Below are 18003 nucleotides of genomic sequence, written 5' to 3'. Positions count from 1 at the left end.
AATCGCAGTAAAGTGTTTGGAAAAATCCTTTTAATTGTTTATGGGAGTTCAAACACACACACACACACATATATATCTTTCTTTTAATAATATATTGGAATTCTTTCCCATTTCCTTGTACCTATTTGTAATTTACTCCAGATTTCTGCCTTTTGGATTACTTTGGATCATCTTCCAATTACGATGTTCTCTTGGATTTTACTTGTGCGAATGGAAATTTAACTAACTTTCTTGGATTGTGCATTTTTGGATTTTACCCTCATTGGAAATTTTACCCTTCACCAGACTATCCATTCACGTGAAATCACTTTTTTATTCACCCTATTCCCTCTGCTTCACTTTTTGTTATCAAGTAAGATCCATGACTTACTTGTAGTTTCATTTAATACTTTTGCAAGCAAAATTCGATCCCGCATTTTACTGAATCCTACCCTCTGATGAGAAAGGAAAGTATTTCTTCGAAACTGCGGATTAATGACTATCCATTTAGTGTTTCCTTCTTAAAATTAAATATGTTTTTAACTCTTTTTCAAAGTGATTTTTAACATATTTTATTAACTACTTGTTCTTATTATAAGCTCTGTCTCCTATTTGGTTTTATCAAGCTTTTACATCTGGTTGAGATTACTTTATAAATATTAATTCTTTAATATTTATAATTTACTTTAGTTTTGCCATCTTGGATCATTTTGGTAAACTTAACTGTAATTCTTATTTTATATATATATATATATATATATATATATATACACTAAAAGAATATCTGTCCATGATAAGTAAAATTAATTCCCCCAAACAAAATTTTGTCCCACTTTCATGTCCCTTTACAAAAATTAAACTTAAAATAATGCTACTAAATCTGTCTAGAATCTTTATTCAAATTTTTATGATAATCACAAGATTTCAGTTCTATAAAATTCATAAATTTAAAGCTTAAGGGATCTTAAGAAATTAAAATTAAAGGAGTCTTGTTTCATCGGTGTATAATGACTATGAAATAAATTTAATGCAAATCTGAAATATTTTAATTTCTAAATGAGAGGTTGTACTCATATTATGCTCCTTAAACTCTTTGAAATACGCAAAAAATAACTGAAATTTGAGGAATATGTATTGATGTTGTCTAATATCCACTGTTAAAATTTCACAGAAATGTGCGTTATCTAAATCTGCACAAATAGCTTTCCATCTTCTTTTTAACTCCTCAGAATCTCTTATATCTAACAGCTGTATTCCAAAATCCATAATGATCAGTTAATTAGTTTAGGAGTGTCATCCTTGAGCATCTTCAGTTTCTTTGTACAAGGGTTTGTCAGGGCAATCCAAGATAAGAATACCTTCTTCTGACCAAATATTCAAAATAGCATAATATTCAATGCCCAAATAAGATCCCTTTGTCACTGCTAGACACTGACTCATGAGTAATGGCACACTTTCTTTGAGTGACGTTATCTCAAGTAATATCATTTAGCTGGATACTCCACCAGACTAGATGAATTCTTGTCCTAGAATACAGTAAGATCACAAGAAAGATGCACTATAACACAGTTAACAGATCAATTGAGGAGAGGAAAAATTTATGTTCTTCATTTGTTTACTAACTCAACGTTTGAGCGATAAAGAATACTGTTAGTTGAAAACATTATGCATCTCATACAGAAATCAAATATTAGACCCAGAAAGGGGACTCTTCATTTCTGAGAATTTACTGAAATAAAATTAAAAACAACGAGAAATAAACGCTAATATTTTCAGATATATAGAAAAGATCCAGATGGAATATATAACAGAATGACAAAATAAAATTTACTTACTTTTAGTCCGGCTGTATTCATTCGCACGTAAAATTCATCATCTTCTTGTCCCCAGCCCCAATATTTATTTGATAATCCACGAGTCTGGAAAATGATGAAAGTCAATAAATTCTGGTGTAACACAAGTTTAAAACAATAACTCAACTGATGTATTATTCATATAGAGGAATAGCAGGACATATCGACTGTTTTGGTTTATTTAATTATGAAATCTTTACGTATTGCATATAATTCATTGCACATAAGTTGATATCTTACCGATAATTAGTGGGAAATGTTGGAGTCATATCTTTGCAAACAGTATTAATGAATGACACTTAATAATTAAAGGAAACAGTTATTACACCATAATCTAAATAACTATTTTTAAAATTTAACATTAAGCGATAATCATTTCATTGCAATTAAAATCAATCTTTTTTTTTCTTCTTTTTCAGTTTTCATGTTCCTGTGTAATGGCAGAATTCCACTAAACAATAAAAATATCCTGATGAGTTTAAATTTCTATAAAACTGGGTTTTTGTTTTTGAAAACTAAAATATTACAGGAAAACTATCTCAAATTTTTGCCAATGTCTGGTTGATACAAATCACAATGAATGGTAGTTGGCCCTATAATAAACTATAGGGAAACTATACATATTAAAAAATTATAATCACATTTTTTTATAATTTTGGCAATTATAATATAGTTTAAAATGTTCATAAAGGTGAATAGATTTTAAAGAGATAATGTCTAAAGTTTATTCTTATAAATCAGCTCATTACAGCTATTTATTTAACACTTCCACCTGGTCATGGCTGATAGAATGAAAACAATCTACTCTTATGGACTAAATAATGGATTCAGTTCCAAATTCTATATAGATTCCATAGTTTTTTTTTGTTTTTGTTTTTTGTTTTTTTTACACAGTGATCACCACTTATCAAGGCCCGGAAGCCACTCAGGGATAAGGGTTATTGCAAGTACATTACGTTAGTGTGGAGATTTGATGAAGTGTTTACTTAGGGGGGCGGTTCATTAGGAATTTGTTAACGTTGGACTTCCAAGTTGTAGTCCGGTGGGAAGCAGGCAGACGGAACAGAGTTCCACAGGCGTGCAGTTCTAAGAAAGAAGCTTACATAACTATTCTCAATGGTTAAAAAGATACACCTGGAGAAGTTTGGGCATCACATTGAGCAAAACGTTGTGGAAGTAACAAGATGAGATAGTAATACAAACAATACAAAATAAACGAGAATTGTTTTTGTTGTTTTCAAAAAATAAATTGCATACCTTTTCAAAGTCCTCATATGTCAATAAAAGAATCCCTCCAACAAATTTGGGATAATGATAGCGCGGATGTAGATTTGGTGCAGCTATATGAAATGGTCCGTTTGCTGGATAGCCATAGTTGAGATCAGGATTTAGAGGCAACAAGTCCACATCATGCATCGCAAGGTAATCACATTCACCTTTTGACTCCAAATAACCAACATTTATCAGAGCTGCACGATTGAATCTGCAATTGAAAATAAAGAAAACAAGTGAAAAAAAAAAAAAAAAAAAAGGAGGTAATAATTTCCTTTTAAAAAGAGAAGGGAAAATTAAAAGGATCCAATTCATTCATTCAATTATTAATATTTTGTTTTTATTTTATTTGCGAGAGGATGGATATTTATACTATGCTTTGATCAATGTGTCCTCTGGTATTTTTCAAGTATAATGCTCATTTATGTAATAATTTTTTTTCTAGCATATGTAAATATAATGTATGATTTGTGTACATAGTACCTATTTACTTGCCTCATCACGAGGGCAGTGTATGACACGCAATCAGCTTTTAATGTAAGAAAAAATTAGCGCCCTAAAAGGGGACATTCTGGATTGGGCAAAAATGAAAGTTTCCCAAGTTTAGAAGAATGTCTTAACTGAACTAGAACAGAAAAGATGAATTCTAGTATCAGAACAGATACTAGATTTTATTCCAAGCTAAAAAGCATATACATCAATCTGATGAACGGTTGTATTGGGCGTTTATTTTTAGATTATGAAACACTCGTATATAGGATGACATCCACACTTGTTCAGAGTACAACATGAATGTTCCATCGAATTCAGATTTTTTTACACTGAATGTAATTAATTAATCCCTTATGACAATAAAAAAAATCTACACAAGCAGAAAGGCGCAGCCTTTAAAATCAACTGTACATTCTTTTTTTAAGACAGAGGCACATTCGAAATAAATGTTTCTTTTTAGAACACAATTGGACCATGATCCTTTATTTTTACATTTTAAACTTTAAATTAATAAACGATTTCGGATTTCCTTCTATTTTTTAAATTTAACAATAAATGTTTAATCCGTCATATTTAAGTATATAAGAAACATAATACAGAAATGATGAATATTCACAATATTTGAATAGAGGGAAAAAATATGATTATACATAAATGAATGATGCACTTGAAGAAAGGCAAAATGTTGTATAAATATTAATGTCAATTGCTACAACAGTCCTAAGAAAACCAATGTAAATAATAACTGCATCCCTCAAATTTCAGAAAAAAACTGCTATGTTAGTTCTTGTCTGGAATTGAATAAGGATCAAGAAATGTTTCACTCTCCCATACTTTTATTGTTATCAAAATCAGTGAAATCGCCCCCATTTTTTATCAAATCGATTGATTTCGTACTCTACTTGAGAATTCACCGCAACATACTGGAAGGAAGCTTCACATGCCTCTCCACAGTGGCTTAGTTCCCAATACGTTGTAGTGTACATTCTAGTGTAGAGAATCTCCTGTTGATTTCATTAAATTATCTGTAAATAATGGCTTCATTTAAAGTTTAAAATGCAAAAATAAAGGATATCACAATATTTTGTGGATCTATATTAAAAAAAACCTAGTAAAACTTTGTGACATATTTCCATTCTATTAGAGATCAGGCGCGAACGAATACCCCATAATTTTATCATACCATATTTCTTCAAACTGAAACATATTATCAAAGTATACTTACGCAGATAGATATGAAAAGTCTTTATTAAAGTTTGTGCCTATTTCAATTCTATGACGGCCAGGCGCGAACGCAGACACCACAATTTTATTATACCATCCCTATTTAAGTTAAAACATACTTATCAAAGTATTATTATGTACCTCTATATCAAAAACCCTTGTAAACGTTTTTTTGTTTTTTTTTCCATTTTAAAATTTTTTATTTCCATACTTTGTGGACCATGCGCGAACGCAGACCCCACAATTTTAATGAGCCACCATTCTGCCAGATCAAACATACCCATTCCTGTGTCTCGATACATCTATCATTATATGTGATCAGTTTTCTATAATAGTCAACCATATAGGCGCCTATTCATGACCAGACACACACACACACAGCCGTTCAGCTTTATATATATATATATATATATATATATATATATATATATATATATATATATATATATATATATATATATATATATATATATATAGATAGATAGATAGATAGATAGATAGAGAGAGAGAGATAGATTTGTGAAATTATAAATGAAATAAGTTTGCTTATTTTCTTTTCTACGAATACACAGATAATTTATCTCATTGATATCTAAAATAATCTCATAGATTTTAGAGGAATGGAGTAATATTCTTTTTCGTTGTTTCTGAAAGTTTTGTCCTTACACAAAAGTATGTCAAAGAAAATAATTTTATGAAATTAAAAAATGCAATTAATTTTTTTCAACTAACGATAGAAATTATTACTTTTTACAATAAACTAGATGGCCCACCAGCCGTTTCTCAGCAATGAATGGTATGTATTTCTTCTACCAGTCCTTAACTTAATATCATTTTATGGTTTGGAAATTTCAAATTTTTCTTATTTAATTATATCATTTATTCTCTTTATGCTGCTTATACTACTACTACTACTACTACCACCACCACCACCACTCCATCGATTCTGCTCTTTCAACCTCTTTTCGTTTTATTCCCTCTTCCTCTCTTGTGTAAACAAGCAAGCTAAACTGTCACAGTTTTAGCATTAAATTGAAAAAAAAAATGTGACAAAGTATTGTTCCTATTTACTTGCCTCCCCACGAGGGCGGAGTTAGACACAAGGTCGGTTTTTAATGTGTGAAAATTACAGCTCCCCAAAAAGGGGCACTCTGGATAGAAATAAAAATTAAAATTGTCTCAGTCATGAAGGATTTTTCCTCCACTGACTGCATAAGACATTTACATTCAAGGGCAATAACTCTTTGTTACGAAGTACTGTCCCTTATATAAAAAAAAAAAAAAAAAACGTGTGACGTGGCAATTGAAATAGATTATTTAGAATAATACGTGTGAGGGGGGGGGTGAAAGCCGTTTCTGACAACAAACAAAATTGAATTGTTTATGAACAATTAATTCGGTCAATAAAATCTAACATATATTCAATTAATCATCAAAATTGTGGCGCAGTTGCACATTAAGAAGCAAATGTGGGGGAAATAATTCCATTTTATTTACTTTTTTCTCAAAATATAGTGTAAGCTCTCTTATATCCGAAGTTCTTATATCTAGGTTAGGCTGTACATTAACATATGCTCAAATTTGGGACCAGAGAAAATCTCTCTTATATTCGTTTTTCATATATTCGGGTTTCTTATATCGAGGCTACCGGTGGCCTCGCTTATATCCGGGTTATACTGTATTTGTGTGTGTGTGTGTGTGTGTGTGTGTGTGTGTGTGTGTGTGTGTGTGTAAGATGAACGGAAAAATTAATTCAAAAAATAACTTTTCTTCAGGAAAATAATAAAACAAAAAAATTAAAAGGAATAATTAGAACGATATTTTTTCTTCTTTTAGTGTTTATTTCTATAAAAAGAAAAAGTATATTTACTTTTTTTTTGTAAAATAAAACTAAACGAAGTTTAAAGGTTTATTATTAATGAAGATTTGTATCTGAATTCGAAACCATACTATTACTTTTATAAATTTTACTATTGTACTATCTTTTAATATTCAATTAAGTTTACTATTTCATATTAATTTACTATCTTTTAATACTCAATTCAGAGACAGTAGTGTAGTATCTGTTCTATTCTATTATAAGGTCATACTTTTTTTTTTTTTTTCACAAGGCCCTAGATCGCCATACTAAAAATGATATTTTATATGCCACCTGGGTTTAAGGAAGTAAGTATATACCTACTTCCTCAGCATAATTTTAGAAAACTAGCAGGACCCGTGGAAATTCCGTGGATGAGAAATATATTTAATTAACAAATATGTGTTTATAAAGTTGATATTTTTCTGGATAGCACAAAAAATTAGTTTTTTGGGGATAAAAAATAATAATAATCCGTAGCAAATATGAGTTTATTACCATTCATATGAAAATAGTGTCCATTGTATTTTAAAAATAGAACTGACCCAAATGAGATAAATTTATAAGTACCAATAAAGACTTAGAAAGTTATATTATGCTACATAGTTCAATGCAAGATTGTTAAAGAATCTTTAATTTAATCTTACAGTCTAGCACCTGTTGCCAAACAATGTTCTTAGTTTTTTTTTTGCCATGTTTCTTTCAAATGTTCCCTTTTTTACGTAAAATTTCGATGACTTCTTCCTTCAATTAAGAACCACTGCGCATTGAAATTACTATGAGTTCCTTTCTCACACCATTAGAACAATGATCGTATATTATCATAATGATATTCACAAACGAGACTCTATCAAAGGGAAGTCACTCCCATATTCTTGTCCAAGGTTGTCAGATAGGCTTTTTAAAACCAAATTTCGCAAATTTGGACTTTATGGACCAGTTTGACTTTCAAAAATTGTATTTGGCCTTTCTCAACGTGTAACATAGACTAACTATGGAACAAGCAGAATATTCTATAGATGCGATTACTTAAATAACATCCAAACTAGCTGAATATAATCGATAATATAGATAGGTAATGATAATGGGATTAATAAACAGATGTTTTCTTCTAATACAATCTAATCAGTATCCTGTGGTAGTGAATGTGTTTAGCTGCTCATTTTACTATCTATGTTACAGGTTCAAATCTGGAAAGGGGCGATAAAAATTAATACATTTATTTGTTAGGTAAGTATATATCTACCATCATTATAGTGTAAACTGCTGAAAAATACAAACTGATATTAATATACATTGGCAATGAACGTTATTAAAATATCTGAAGCTAGCTTATTTTTCTCCTTGGATTTTTTTTTTTATCTTTTTAATTATACAAATTCTTTATATATATACTAGCATGGATACCCAGCGTTGCCAGGGTCGACGTTTGGTTTGGACACAGCTGCTATACTACGGATAGTGAAAAGTTTTTCATTATTATATATCAACTCCATCGTTACCCACCCAAAAAAAATTCTAAAAATAAAAGAATGGATGAAAACACAGAAATGTAATTGCCCCCGAAAAGAAGTATGTGACAAACTCTCCACCAGATATTTCGGCAGAAGGGATATGAAGAGAAACTATTCTTAGGATATTGAGCACCTTTTTATGACTATATACCAGTTTAAGCGAATTTCTTTAATGCTGCCGCATTCTTATAATCTATTCCAACAAAAACTGCAAATAATTCAGTTTAAAAAATACGTAAGTAGAATTTGTGTTAACCGAAATACACGTTTTTATGTTATAAAAATGATGAGTTATGACTTATTGTGTTATTAAAAGAAAAAAAAATTAGCAGTTACGATGTCAAAAAATTTGAAGAAAAAAAAACTGGCAAAAAAATGTAAATAAAAGTTATTTTTGTTTTAAATAAATAATCATAGTTGAATTGGATCGTTTGTTTATTTTAAGATAAAAATCCACTGGATCACAACGTTAATCGCGAAATCACGTTGGAAATTATTTTATTTCAACTGATTCCAAAAATAATGCTTGAAAGTTTGTGTGAATTATTTTTAGTTTGATTGTTCGCTGAAAAGTTGGTTCCCAAGGAAAATAACTTTTTTTTTTTTTTTTTTTTTTTACACAAGAATCACCACTTATCAAGGCCACTCGAGGATAAGGGTTAATGAGTATACATTAGTTATGGGATGATAGCATAGTAATCATAAGTATTAGAGATTTGTAAATTGGATTACGTAGAGAGACGGTTCATCAAGAACTTGTTAACGTTGGACTTGAAGACAATCTAATTGTAGTCAGTTGGAAAGCAGGCAAACAGAAGAGAGTTCCACAGACGTGCAGTTCTAAGAAAGAAGCTTTGTTCATGGAATCTACGTTTAGGTTTAGACACAAATAAAGAGTGGGAAATTATTGATAGAATTCAAATCGGTTTATAAAAAAAATCGATATCGGTAAAAATAAATATGTTATCAATATAAATCAAATTTAAATAATAAACTTAAATAGAACACTTAAAACAATCCTCTCACTAAAAATAATATATCGCTATTTAATAAAATCAATTTTCCTTAATGTAATATGCAAATGAGGTCATCTCTTAATCGTATATTTTCCAAGAATCATACAATATATAGGAATGAATGAAATAATAAAGTAATGGGCCTTTTGTATGTATTAATCAAATTACAAACAGACAGGAATACGAATATATATATATATATATATATATATATATATATATATATATAGGAATACGAAAAAAAAAAATATATATATATATATATATATAAACAAATGATTAATAAAACATGTTAAAAGACATCTTGAAAAAGAGTTAAAAACATATTTAATTTTAAAAAAGGAAACACAAGATAAGTGGATAGTCCTTAATCCGCGGAGTTTCAAAGAAATACTCTCCTTCTCATCAGAGGGCAGGAATTGGCAAAATGCAGGATCGGATTTTGCATATAAAAGTATTTAATGAAACTACAAGTAAGTCACAGATCTTACTTGGTTAAAAAAAAAAAAAGGGTGAGGTAAGGGGAACAGGAGGCAAAAGAAAAATAATAAAAAGATTTCACATGAATGGACAGTCCGGTGAAGGGTAAAAATCCAAAAATGGTAAAATCCAAAACGGTCGAATTTAAAATATATTATATATATATATATATATATATATATATATATATATATAAATCTGTTACCTTATTTTAAAACTAAATGCTATTATATATATATATATATATATATATATATATATATATATATATATATATATGTATATATTATAGTAAACATTTGTTTCCATAAAGCTTTATTCTATATATTTTAATCGCACAAAATACATACTAAACTATTCCTCAGTTTTAGAACTGAGTTATCTTTCAAAAAAAAATTTTTTTTTTAAACCGTTCATTTCAATTTTCGTAATTAGCTGTAATTTACTATCAAGTCACTTTCACTATCACTTTCACCCTCTCTCTCAGTATCATGCTTGACCTCACTCTTCACTTATTTTATAGAGTGTGTATAAAGTTGAAGGTAATAAATAAAAGAAAAAAAATTGAAACAATTCATTATAAACAAAAGGGAACATCATTATAGGTAGTAATACTATTTAAGCTGCATTTAGAGAGTGAGAGATAGAAAAATATTTCATATTTAACTGGCTTTGCAAACTTATTTTTTCCTGATTCAAACAATTCAAGTTGAGCTTAATAGATAATCAATCAGATAACATACACGGTTTAAAGAACAAAATATAAAAAAATTACATGCACACCTAACCTTTCACGCCCCATAAGTGTGCACGACTGATACCAGAATTCCTACACTCGTGTGACTGCATGTACACACATGTCAATCTATTCCCTCACCAGATATATACCTGACCAATTATTCTCCCAACCCCATTACTGCATTTTTTTATTTCATATATATATTGTTTGTTTTGGTTTTAGCGATATGTTTTGAATGAATTCAATTATTTATGAAAGCGCATTTTTACTTAAATGCGAGCTGGGAATAATTTTCCCTTTAACCAATTTGGTACCCCCAGATGGGGAGCGGTATATATATTATTTTTAAAATGTGATTATCCACTGACACGTGTTTCGTCGTCTACGACTCATCAGAGTGGCTGAATAAATAATACATATATACATATATATACATATACGAATAAATAATACATATATACATATATATACATATACGAAAATAGACAAGATACACTTGAAGAAGATCAGAGGTTACATCGGCCAAATTGTTGTGATAATGACACTCAAGAAGAGAACAATAGTCCAAATAATACAAATTATCAATTCTCATTTCAAAAATTCAGAAACCTATAAAAAAAATTGGAAAATATAAATAACCAGACAATTATTCTCATCTTGGAGGTTCATTTTCACATTTCAACAGATGTAAACCCCAACTCCCTTGAGGTGCTTCTTGCTGAACTTGAGAATACATACGAAATTTCTAACTGAACTCCTTAGAGGTCAGTGTACCCAATGATACAGGGCTTAACAGAGTTGAGAGGGAAAAGATAACAAAGTATCAAGGACTTATGTATGATATGAAACGAAATTGGAAATTAAAAGACGTTTCAATTATACCAGTCATCATAGGAGCAACTGGGCTTATGAAAAAGAACTTTAAAAAGTACATAGCAAGCATACCCGGTGAACCAAGTGCAAGTGAAATACAAACGATTGCACTGAAAGGGACGGCTAGAATCCTGAAAAGATCTCTTGGTTGGACTCACTAAAATATGTCCCATCCCCTAGAAGAAAAAGTTTAAGAAAAATGAAAAAAAAAAAGGGAAACTCCTTATTTAATCATGGAGATATATTATTCTCATAATGCTAGCCATGACTAGGTAGAAGTCCTAAGTAATTTTTATTTTATTATTGGTATCACCTGTAGTGAAGAGTGATCATTCAACCGCTAGAATGATTGTCACTTAGAATTGTTTAACAGCTTCATCCATCGCATCATGCATGTGAAAGTAAAGAGTCAAGTTGACATATAGAAATTTGAACAAACTTGACACAGATCTAGCTTCTGAAAATCTAAAAAGTCAAAGATGGCTTACCTATAGACGTCAACCTGATTGATGACAAACACCTTGTGTTGGACATGTTGCTCATTAAGATATCTGTCCATGTACGAAGCAAATTCAAGCAGCTCCTCAAATCTGTCTCGTAATGGTATGATCAATGCCAAAGTATGCAGTTTATCTTTGTCTGTGTCATCTACATCATTCGGTTCTTTATCCTGGTTCGTTCTTTGACAATTGCAGGAATCTTGGAATGGGTAGAGACCAACATAGATGGTAACAAGACAAGTGCAAAGAATGCATGTGAAGAGACAGCGTCGAGTGACGATTCGTTTTGCATTGCCCATGCATTTCATTGGCTACAGTCAGCAAGAATCTTGTCACCGGTGATAATAAGTATTCACATTAATCCTGAAACTAGAAAGAGACATAAAATTAAACAAAATTCAAAAATATTAATGAAACAATAAAAAAAAGTATATAAATATATGCAACCTAGCAGTAGTAATAGTAACAACACCAAGCAGCAGGGAGGTGGCGATGGCTGAATGGTTAACGACACACTAGAGACTGACAACCTGGGTGTGGCAAGTTCAAATGAATGATGTTCAACAACAGAAAAAAGCCATCATGACATAACGACTGAGAAATCAGCAGTCACCGGTAAAGGGTGCAAATCAATCCCACTACATTATTTTCGTTTGTCCTTCAGGACAAGATCAAAGTGTAGTATCTGTTCTTCAGATGCTGCACTTCTATTTCTTGTTCTCTTTCAGTGGAGGAGAAATCCTTCACGACTGAGACAATTTTTATTTTTGTACCTTTTCTCCACGTTAAAAAACGACCCTGGTGTCTAACTCTGTCCCGTGGGGAGACATAGTAAATAGGTACATTATTTTCGTTTTTGCCAGAGGCTTTGTTAACTATTCTTATTTTAGGATAAAAACATTTTCTTTTATTTAGTAAATTGTTAGGTGAAAGTACAGAATAGTTAACAAAGCTCCCACTCCGATGTTAAGAATTGCTTTCTAAATAATAAAATCATTTAGAAAGCTATTCTTAACAAGTGAAATAAACCCCATTACATATGTTAAGAATGGTTTTCTAAATAATTGTAAAAAATATTTCCTAAGAGAGAAAACATTCCAGTTATAATAAATAAATCTGTATTAAAAATAAAAATTTCCAATGAAAGAAATCATTTTTCACAATTTCTTCTGTGTTGACCTAGATTATTTTTTGTATGTAAAATACATTATTTTTTATATATAAAATAGATTATTTTTTATATGTAAAATACATTATTTTTTATATGTAAAATACATTATTTTTATATGTAAAATACATTATTTTTTATATGTAAAATATACAAAGAACTGATTTTTACAATTTACCGCAGAACACTTTTTTAACTGAAACCATTAATTTTCGATCACTATGACTTTATACCAAAATTATTCAATGTTTATTTTGTTGAAATACTTAATATTGATTAGATCAAAATACTAAATCTTGATTGTTTGTAGTCCAATATAGACAACCAATCAGAGAAAGTCACCTTTGGGAGTCAGGCAACCATTCGCATTATTTATATAAGCGAGAGCCCAAACACTTGTCAAACAGATGCAAAGAAAGCTCCAAATTGCCAGAGGAAAACGTTATTCATAACAGTGTTATTATCTGCCATATATTCTTGGGTTACTGGCATCTCAACACTTAACACAAGTCACAGTTATGAACTTCTAAATATAGTGAAAGCTTATCCATTTCATAAGACAAAAACGACATTATTTTTGCACCAACATAATATAATTTCTAGATTCTGAATAATTGCATAGAATTTAAGATAAAAATGTTTGAGTATATGAAAATATATATATCATCCACAGACAAACTGTTATCACAGGCAGCTAGACTAGCAACTACCTCAAGCCAGGTATGAAACTCAACCGTCTTGGCAACAGTCGATCCTAACCGTTATGCTATTTGGCTGCTCCTACGAGGGGCGTGCAATAAGTAATGCCCCTGGCCCACTTTTAGTTGTCTGATCTAGCTAAAATTTTGCATGTGCAATGATTTATATCTCTACGGGTTATATGGTAAATTACAGCTCTGAACTAATTGTGGTTTCTGTTTTACAGGTGTTTGAACTGAGTCATGTGTGAAATGGAGCCTGTTGAATGTCAAGTGATCTGGTTTTTGTATTTGAAAGAACGCGCACCACAGGAGATTTTTTATGAAATGAAAGAAACTTATGGTGATAATGCCCCATCATATGACCTGTAAAACGCTGGCATCGTGAATTCAAACATGGCTGGAAGTCTGTGGAAACAGCTCCCAGACCTGGGCGTCCCTCTTCTGCCACTGATAAGGCATTTCTCCGTCAAGTTGAGGCTGCCATTTTGAAAGATCGGTGCATTACTATCCACCAAATAGCCCAAGATGTCAAGATTAATACAGGGTCTGTGGAAACTATCATTCATGACCATTTGCGTATGCATAAGGTGTCTGCCAGATGGATTCCCAGGTTGTTCACACCATTCCAGAAGCGAGAACGCGTAGAGTGCTCAAGGATGAATTTAGAGATGTGCCAAGGAGAGGAGTCAAAGTTTTTCAAAAGACTGATTACACAGGATGAAACCTGGGTCCATCACTATGATCCAGAGACCAAAGCCCAGTCAATGCAGTGGAAGCACTTGAACTCACCATCTCTAAAGAAGGCAAGGGTGCAGCCCTCTGCTGGCAAGATCATGCTCACAGTCTTTTGGGACCAGGACAGAATAGTGATGACAGATTTCCTGGCAAAGGGTGCCAAAATTACAGGAACCTATTATGCTTCACTTTTGAGGAAATTAAGGGAAGCTATCAAAATCAAGAGGCGGGGCAAAATCAGCAAAAGTATCCTCCTCCTGCAGAACAATGCTCCGGCCCACAACTTGCATGTCGCCAGATCAGAAGCACGGGCGTGTGGTTATGAAATCCTTCCCCATCCTCCCTACTCTCCTGACCTTGCACCCTCTGACTTTCACTTCTTCCCAGCCATGAGGTTGTTTTTGAAAAGAAAGCGTTTTCCAGATGATGTAGCCTTGATTTCTGAAGTCACGTCGTGGTTGGAGGACCAACCTGGGGTGTTCTACAAAAATGGTCGCCAGAGCTGCATCAAACGAAATGCATAACTCTGGGTGGTTCCTATGTAGAGAAAGACTTATAACTCTGCCAAGTTTCGTTGCTCTACTGCTATGGGAAGTGGGTCAGGGGCATTACTTATTGCACACCCCTCGTAATATGGGTATGTGAATCAGCAATGTTCAAACATTGTCCAAACGCCTAAGCTCCATTTGTTTATACAAAGAGCCTTGTTTTATACATTAGTGGCATTTGTGTATCACTTCCCAATATGCTTAACCCAAGATAGGGAGCATTTATATAAGTGGGAAAGGTAGTTTGCTTAAAGCATTGCTGGTAAATAAATGTGGAAGCGTATACGAAGGCTATAGCAATGCAGGGAACCGGGTGTTAAAATGGTGTGACGCATGGACATAAATGGACAAACAAAAGAGGGTCTTGTAGAGTTTGCTTTTTATATCATCATATATTCATATATTTTCCAGATCAATCATAAATACAAAACAGTAAAATAGACTTACAGTTTGAGATAACTGGGGTGGCAGAAGTCTTTGATATTTCAAGAATATAATCTCTTTTTCAGAAAGACAGGAACCAAAAGAAATGTTCAAAAGAGAAAAAAAAAGAAAAAAGTCACCTTATTAGTGTGCACGAGAAAAGTCTCTACCAAACTCCTCTCTGAGTATTTTGTCTACAGAGGTGAAATTTATTTGCTTTTTAGCCAGAAAAAATTGCTGCTAAGAGGTTAAAATTGAAAACAAAACAGTTGATCATTATCAATACAGAATTAGCTCTATAATGATAAGAAATCTGCATGTATTAAAATATGATATTTATGCATATTTTATGACTGGGCAATGCCAAGCGGCCTGCTAGTTTTTTTATATTCTACTCATTGTCACTGACGGTTTAGCATTATTAAACCATTTTAGTGTAGAGGAGATTTGGTTTTAATTTACGGTATATCAGCTCTTTTTAGTTATTAAATAACAAAAAGGGCTGATATGCCGTAAATCAAAACCAAATCTCAAAACAAATGTCCAATAGTTTTGGCGTTTCAAATTCTTCATATCGTCAAAGATTTATTTATGGTGTTTGGTTTTGGCATCTTGTTTTATGACCTATCAACCCTTTTCAAGTTATTTAATGTCGAATCCAGTAATTTAGGACAAAGTTTTGATGCTTTCAGTTTTTCATGGTGTTTCGTTTGGTTTGGTTGTTTGGCAGAGGAAATTTGTTGTTTTTGTTTTTGACTTTGCAGAACTTGATTGAGCTTTGCAAAAGGAAAGGGAAAAAAAAAAGAGTAACATCAATGTTTAGTGAGTTTTAAGTCAGGGAGCCAATATCTTTAGACATGCAGTGTTCAGGAGAAAGGGAGATAAATTATAGGCTACGTGGGCCATTTGTAAATATAAAAGTCAGATTTTTATAAATTTTGACGGGTCAGTAATTTTCACACATTTTACATTCTTTGGTATGCAAAAAGAAGAAATAGATACGCTTTCCTTGGAAACGTAAAGTAAAGCCTGTATTTTCATTAAAATAAAATGAAAGTCCTTTGAGAAAAAAAAAAGTATAGAATTACTTTTTATTTCATCAAAATGACCTTGAACATCTTGAAAAGCAAAAAAGATGGATAACCAAAAACATTAAGCAGATCAGAAATTAAATTCTTCAAAGACAGGAAGGTTTAATCTAGCATAACATCTTCAAAGAGATTTACATTTTTAAAATGCATTAGATATATCTAATGATAAAAATGCCCAGTTTAAAACTGATCAAGATTTTCAGCTGCATTTATTTTATTTTGTCTTTTGTACAGCGGATGCTCAGTCTTCAATCATTAGAAAAGTAGCAGAAATCAGAAATTTGAAAAAAATATATTGAACTGCTTAACATGCAAAGCAGTCGGATCATTACGTTTTTATTTTTTTTATTACTTTACATATGAGAAATATATATGAACAAAAAGTAAATGTTCGATTAAAGATCTCCTTGATCAGTTTGTGGAAAGGAAGTTCGAATCAGGTCAATTTTTATGTTACTTGCAAGCATTTCGTATCACGGGTCCTCAGTGTGGCTAAATTGGGCATCTTCACATTGAGATTCGGATCCAATTGATTGGAAGGCCAAATCACATCTAATTGTAACGAGCAATTTCAAAAATCTTATCTCTGTGAAATAGCACCTGCTACTGACAGTAAGAAATTATAGTGCTTATATATTTTTTCTTGGTTTCCTAGAGGATTAATTCATAAATGTGTGTGTGTGTGTGTGTGTGTGTGTGTATGGGTAAGTCTTAAAAAACTATGGTGTTTATAATAAGTAGTGTGTGTATATATATATATATATATATATATATATATATATATTGTTTAAAATATAATAATCCAAGAGCCGCGCGTTGTATCTCAGCGGGGTTGTATTTTGAAATGTTGGAACTGTGCGTAGGCAACTCGAGAATAACGTCAAGGGTGTGAACTCACACCCTTGACAATATGAAAAAATTGTTGTGCCATAAAATGTTATAATTCCATCTCATTTTCTATCTAACATGAAAAGAAAGCGATCAGAAAAAAAAATCAATGCATTCCTGTTTAACGTGATCACTAAATTGTTTCGCATGAAAAATACAACTTTGTTTAATAATACTTCCCAACTTTTATAATTTAGTTATCAGCCATAATACCACAGTTTAACCTCTCTTTTTACTATAATTTATACGAATAATACCCTATTAAGAAAATCAATTGTTCAAGTAATTGGAGGGCCCTTGTCTTGGAGAAGCTTCATATTTTGACAAGCTTCTAGGCTTGACCTTTACTCCTGATCTGAAATGGAACATGTACATCAAATCTGTTGCCAAGGTCGCTGGAAGAATGGTGGGATCTTTCTACCGCTCTAGTAGATGTCTCACTGCTGATGCAATTCTCTATATAAAAGCCAGGTACATCCAGGGATGGAAAATTGTTGCCACATCTGGACAGGAGCTGCTAGAAGCAGCTTATCCTGCCTTGACAGAATACAAAATAGACTCCGTAACTTAGTGAGGGATGCCCTTTTCTCTTCCCTGCAACCTCTTTCCCACAGGAGGGACGTTGCGAGCCTGTCTTTGTTTTATCGTT

General features: G+C 31.7%; 1 protein-coding gene across 3 annotated transcripts in view; it reads right to left on the bottom strand.

Annotated features, from left to right (window-relative positions):
* The window catches only part of LOC145283778 (beta-1,4-galactosyltransferase 7-like), a 171251-nt gene that overhangs the window by 82978 nt on the left and 70270 nt on the right, over positions 1-18003 (bottom strand). For all 3 annotated transcript variants that reach the window (XM_080132836.1, XM_080132834.1, XM_080132835.1), the window contains exons 2-4: positions 11789-12169; positions 3090-3315; positions 1815-1898 (exon numbers count right to left, since the gene is read on the bottom strand). In XM_080132836.1, coding sequence (XP_079988962.1) covers positions 1815-1898; positions 3090-3315; positions 11789-12108 — 630 coding nt within the window. In that variant the 5' untranslated portion in view covers positions 12109-12169. The remainder of the gene's footprint in view (positions 1-1814; positions 1899-3089; positions 3316-11788; positions 12170-18003) is intronic.

Source organism: Euprymna scolopes, chromosome 8 (genome assembly GCF_053919585.1).
Source record: "Euprymna scolopes isolate OS-2025 chromosome 8, ASM5391958v1, whole genome shotgun sequence".
Classification (NCBI taxonomy): Eukaryota; Metazoa; Mollusca; class Cephalopoda; order Sepiida; family Sepiolidae; genus Euprymna; species Euprymna scolopes.
The sequence above is the reverse complement of the archived record's forward strand: the minus strand, read 5'-3'. Positions and strand labels throughout refer to the sequence as shown.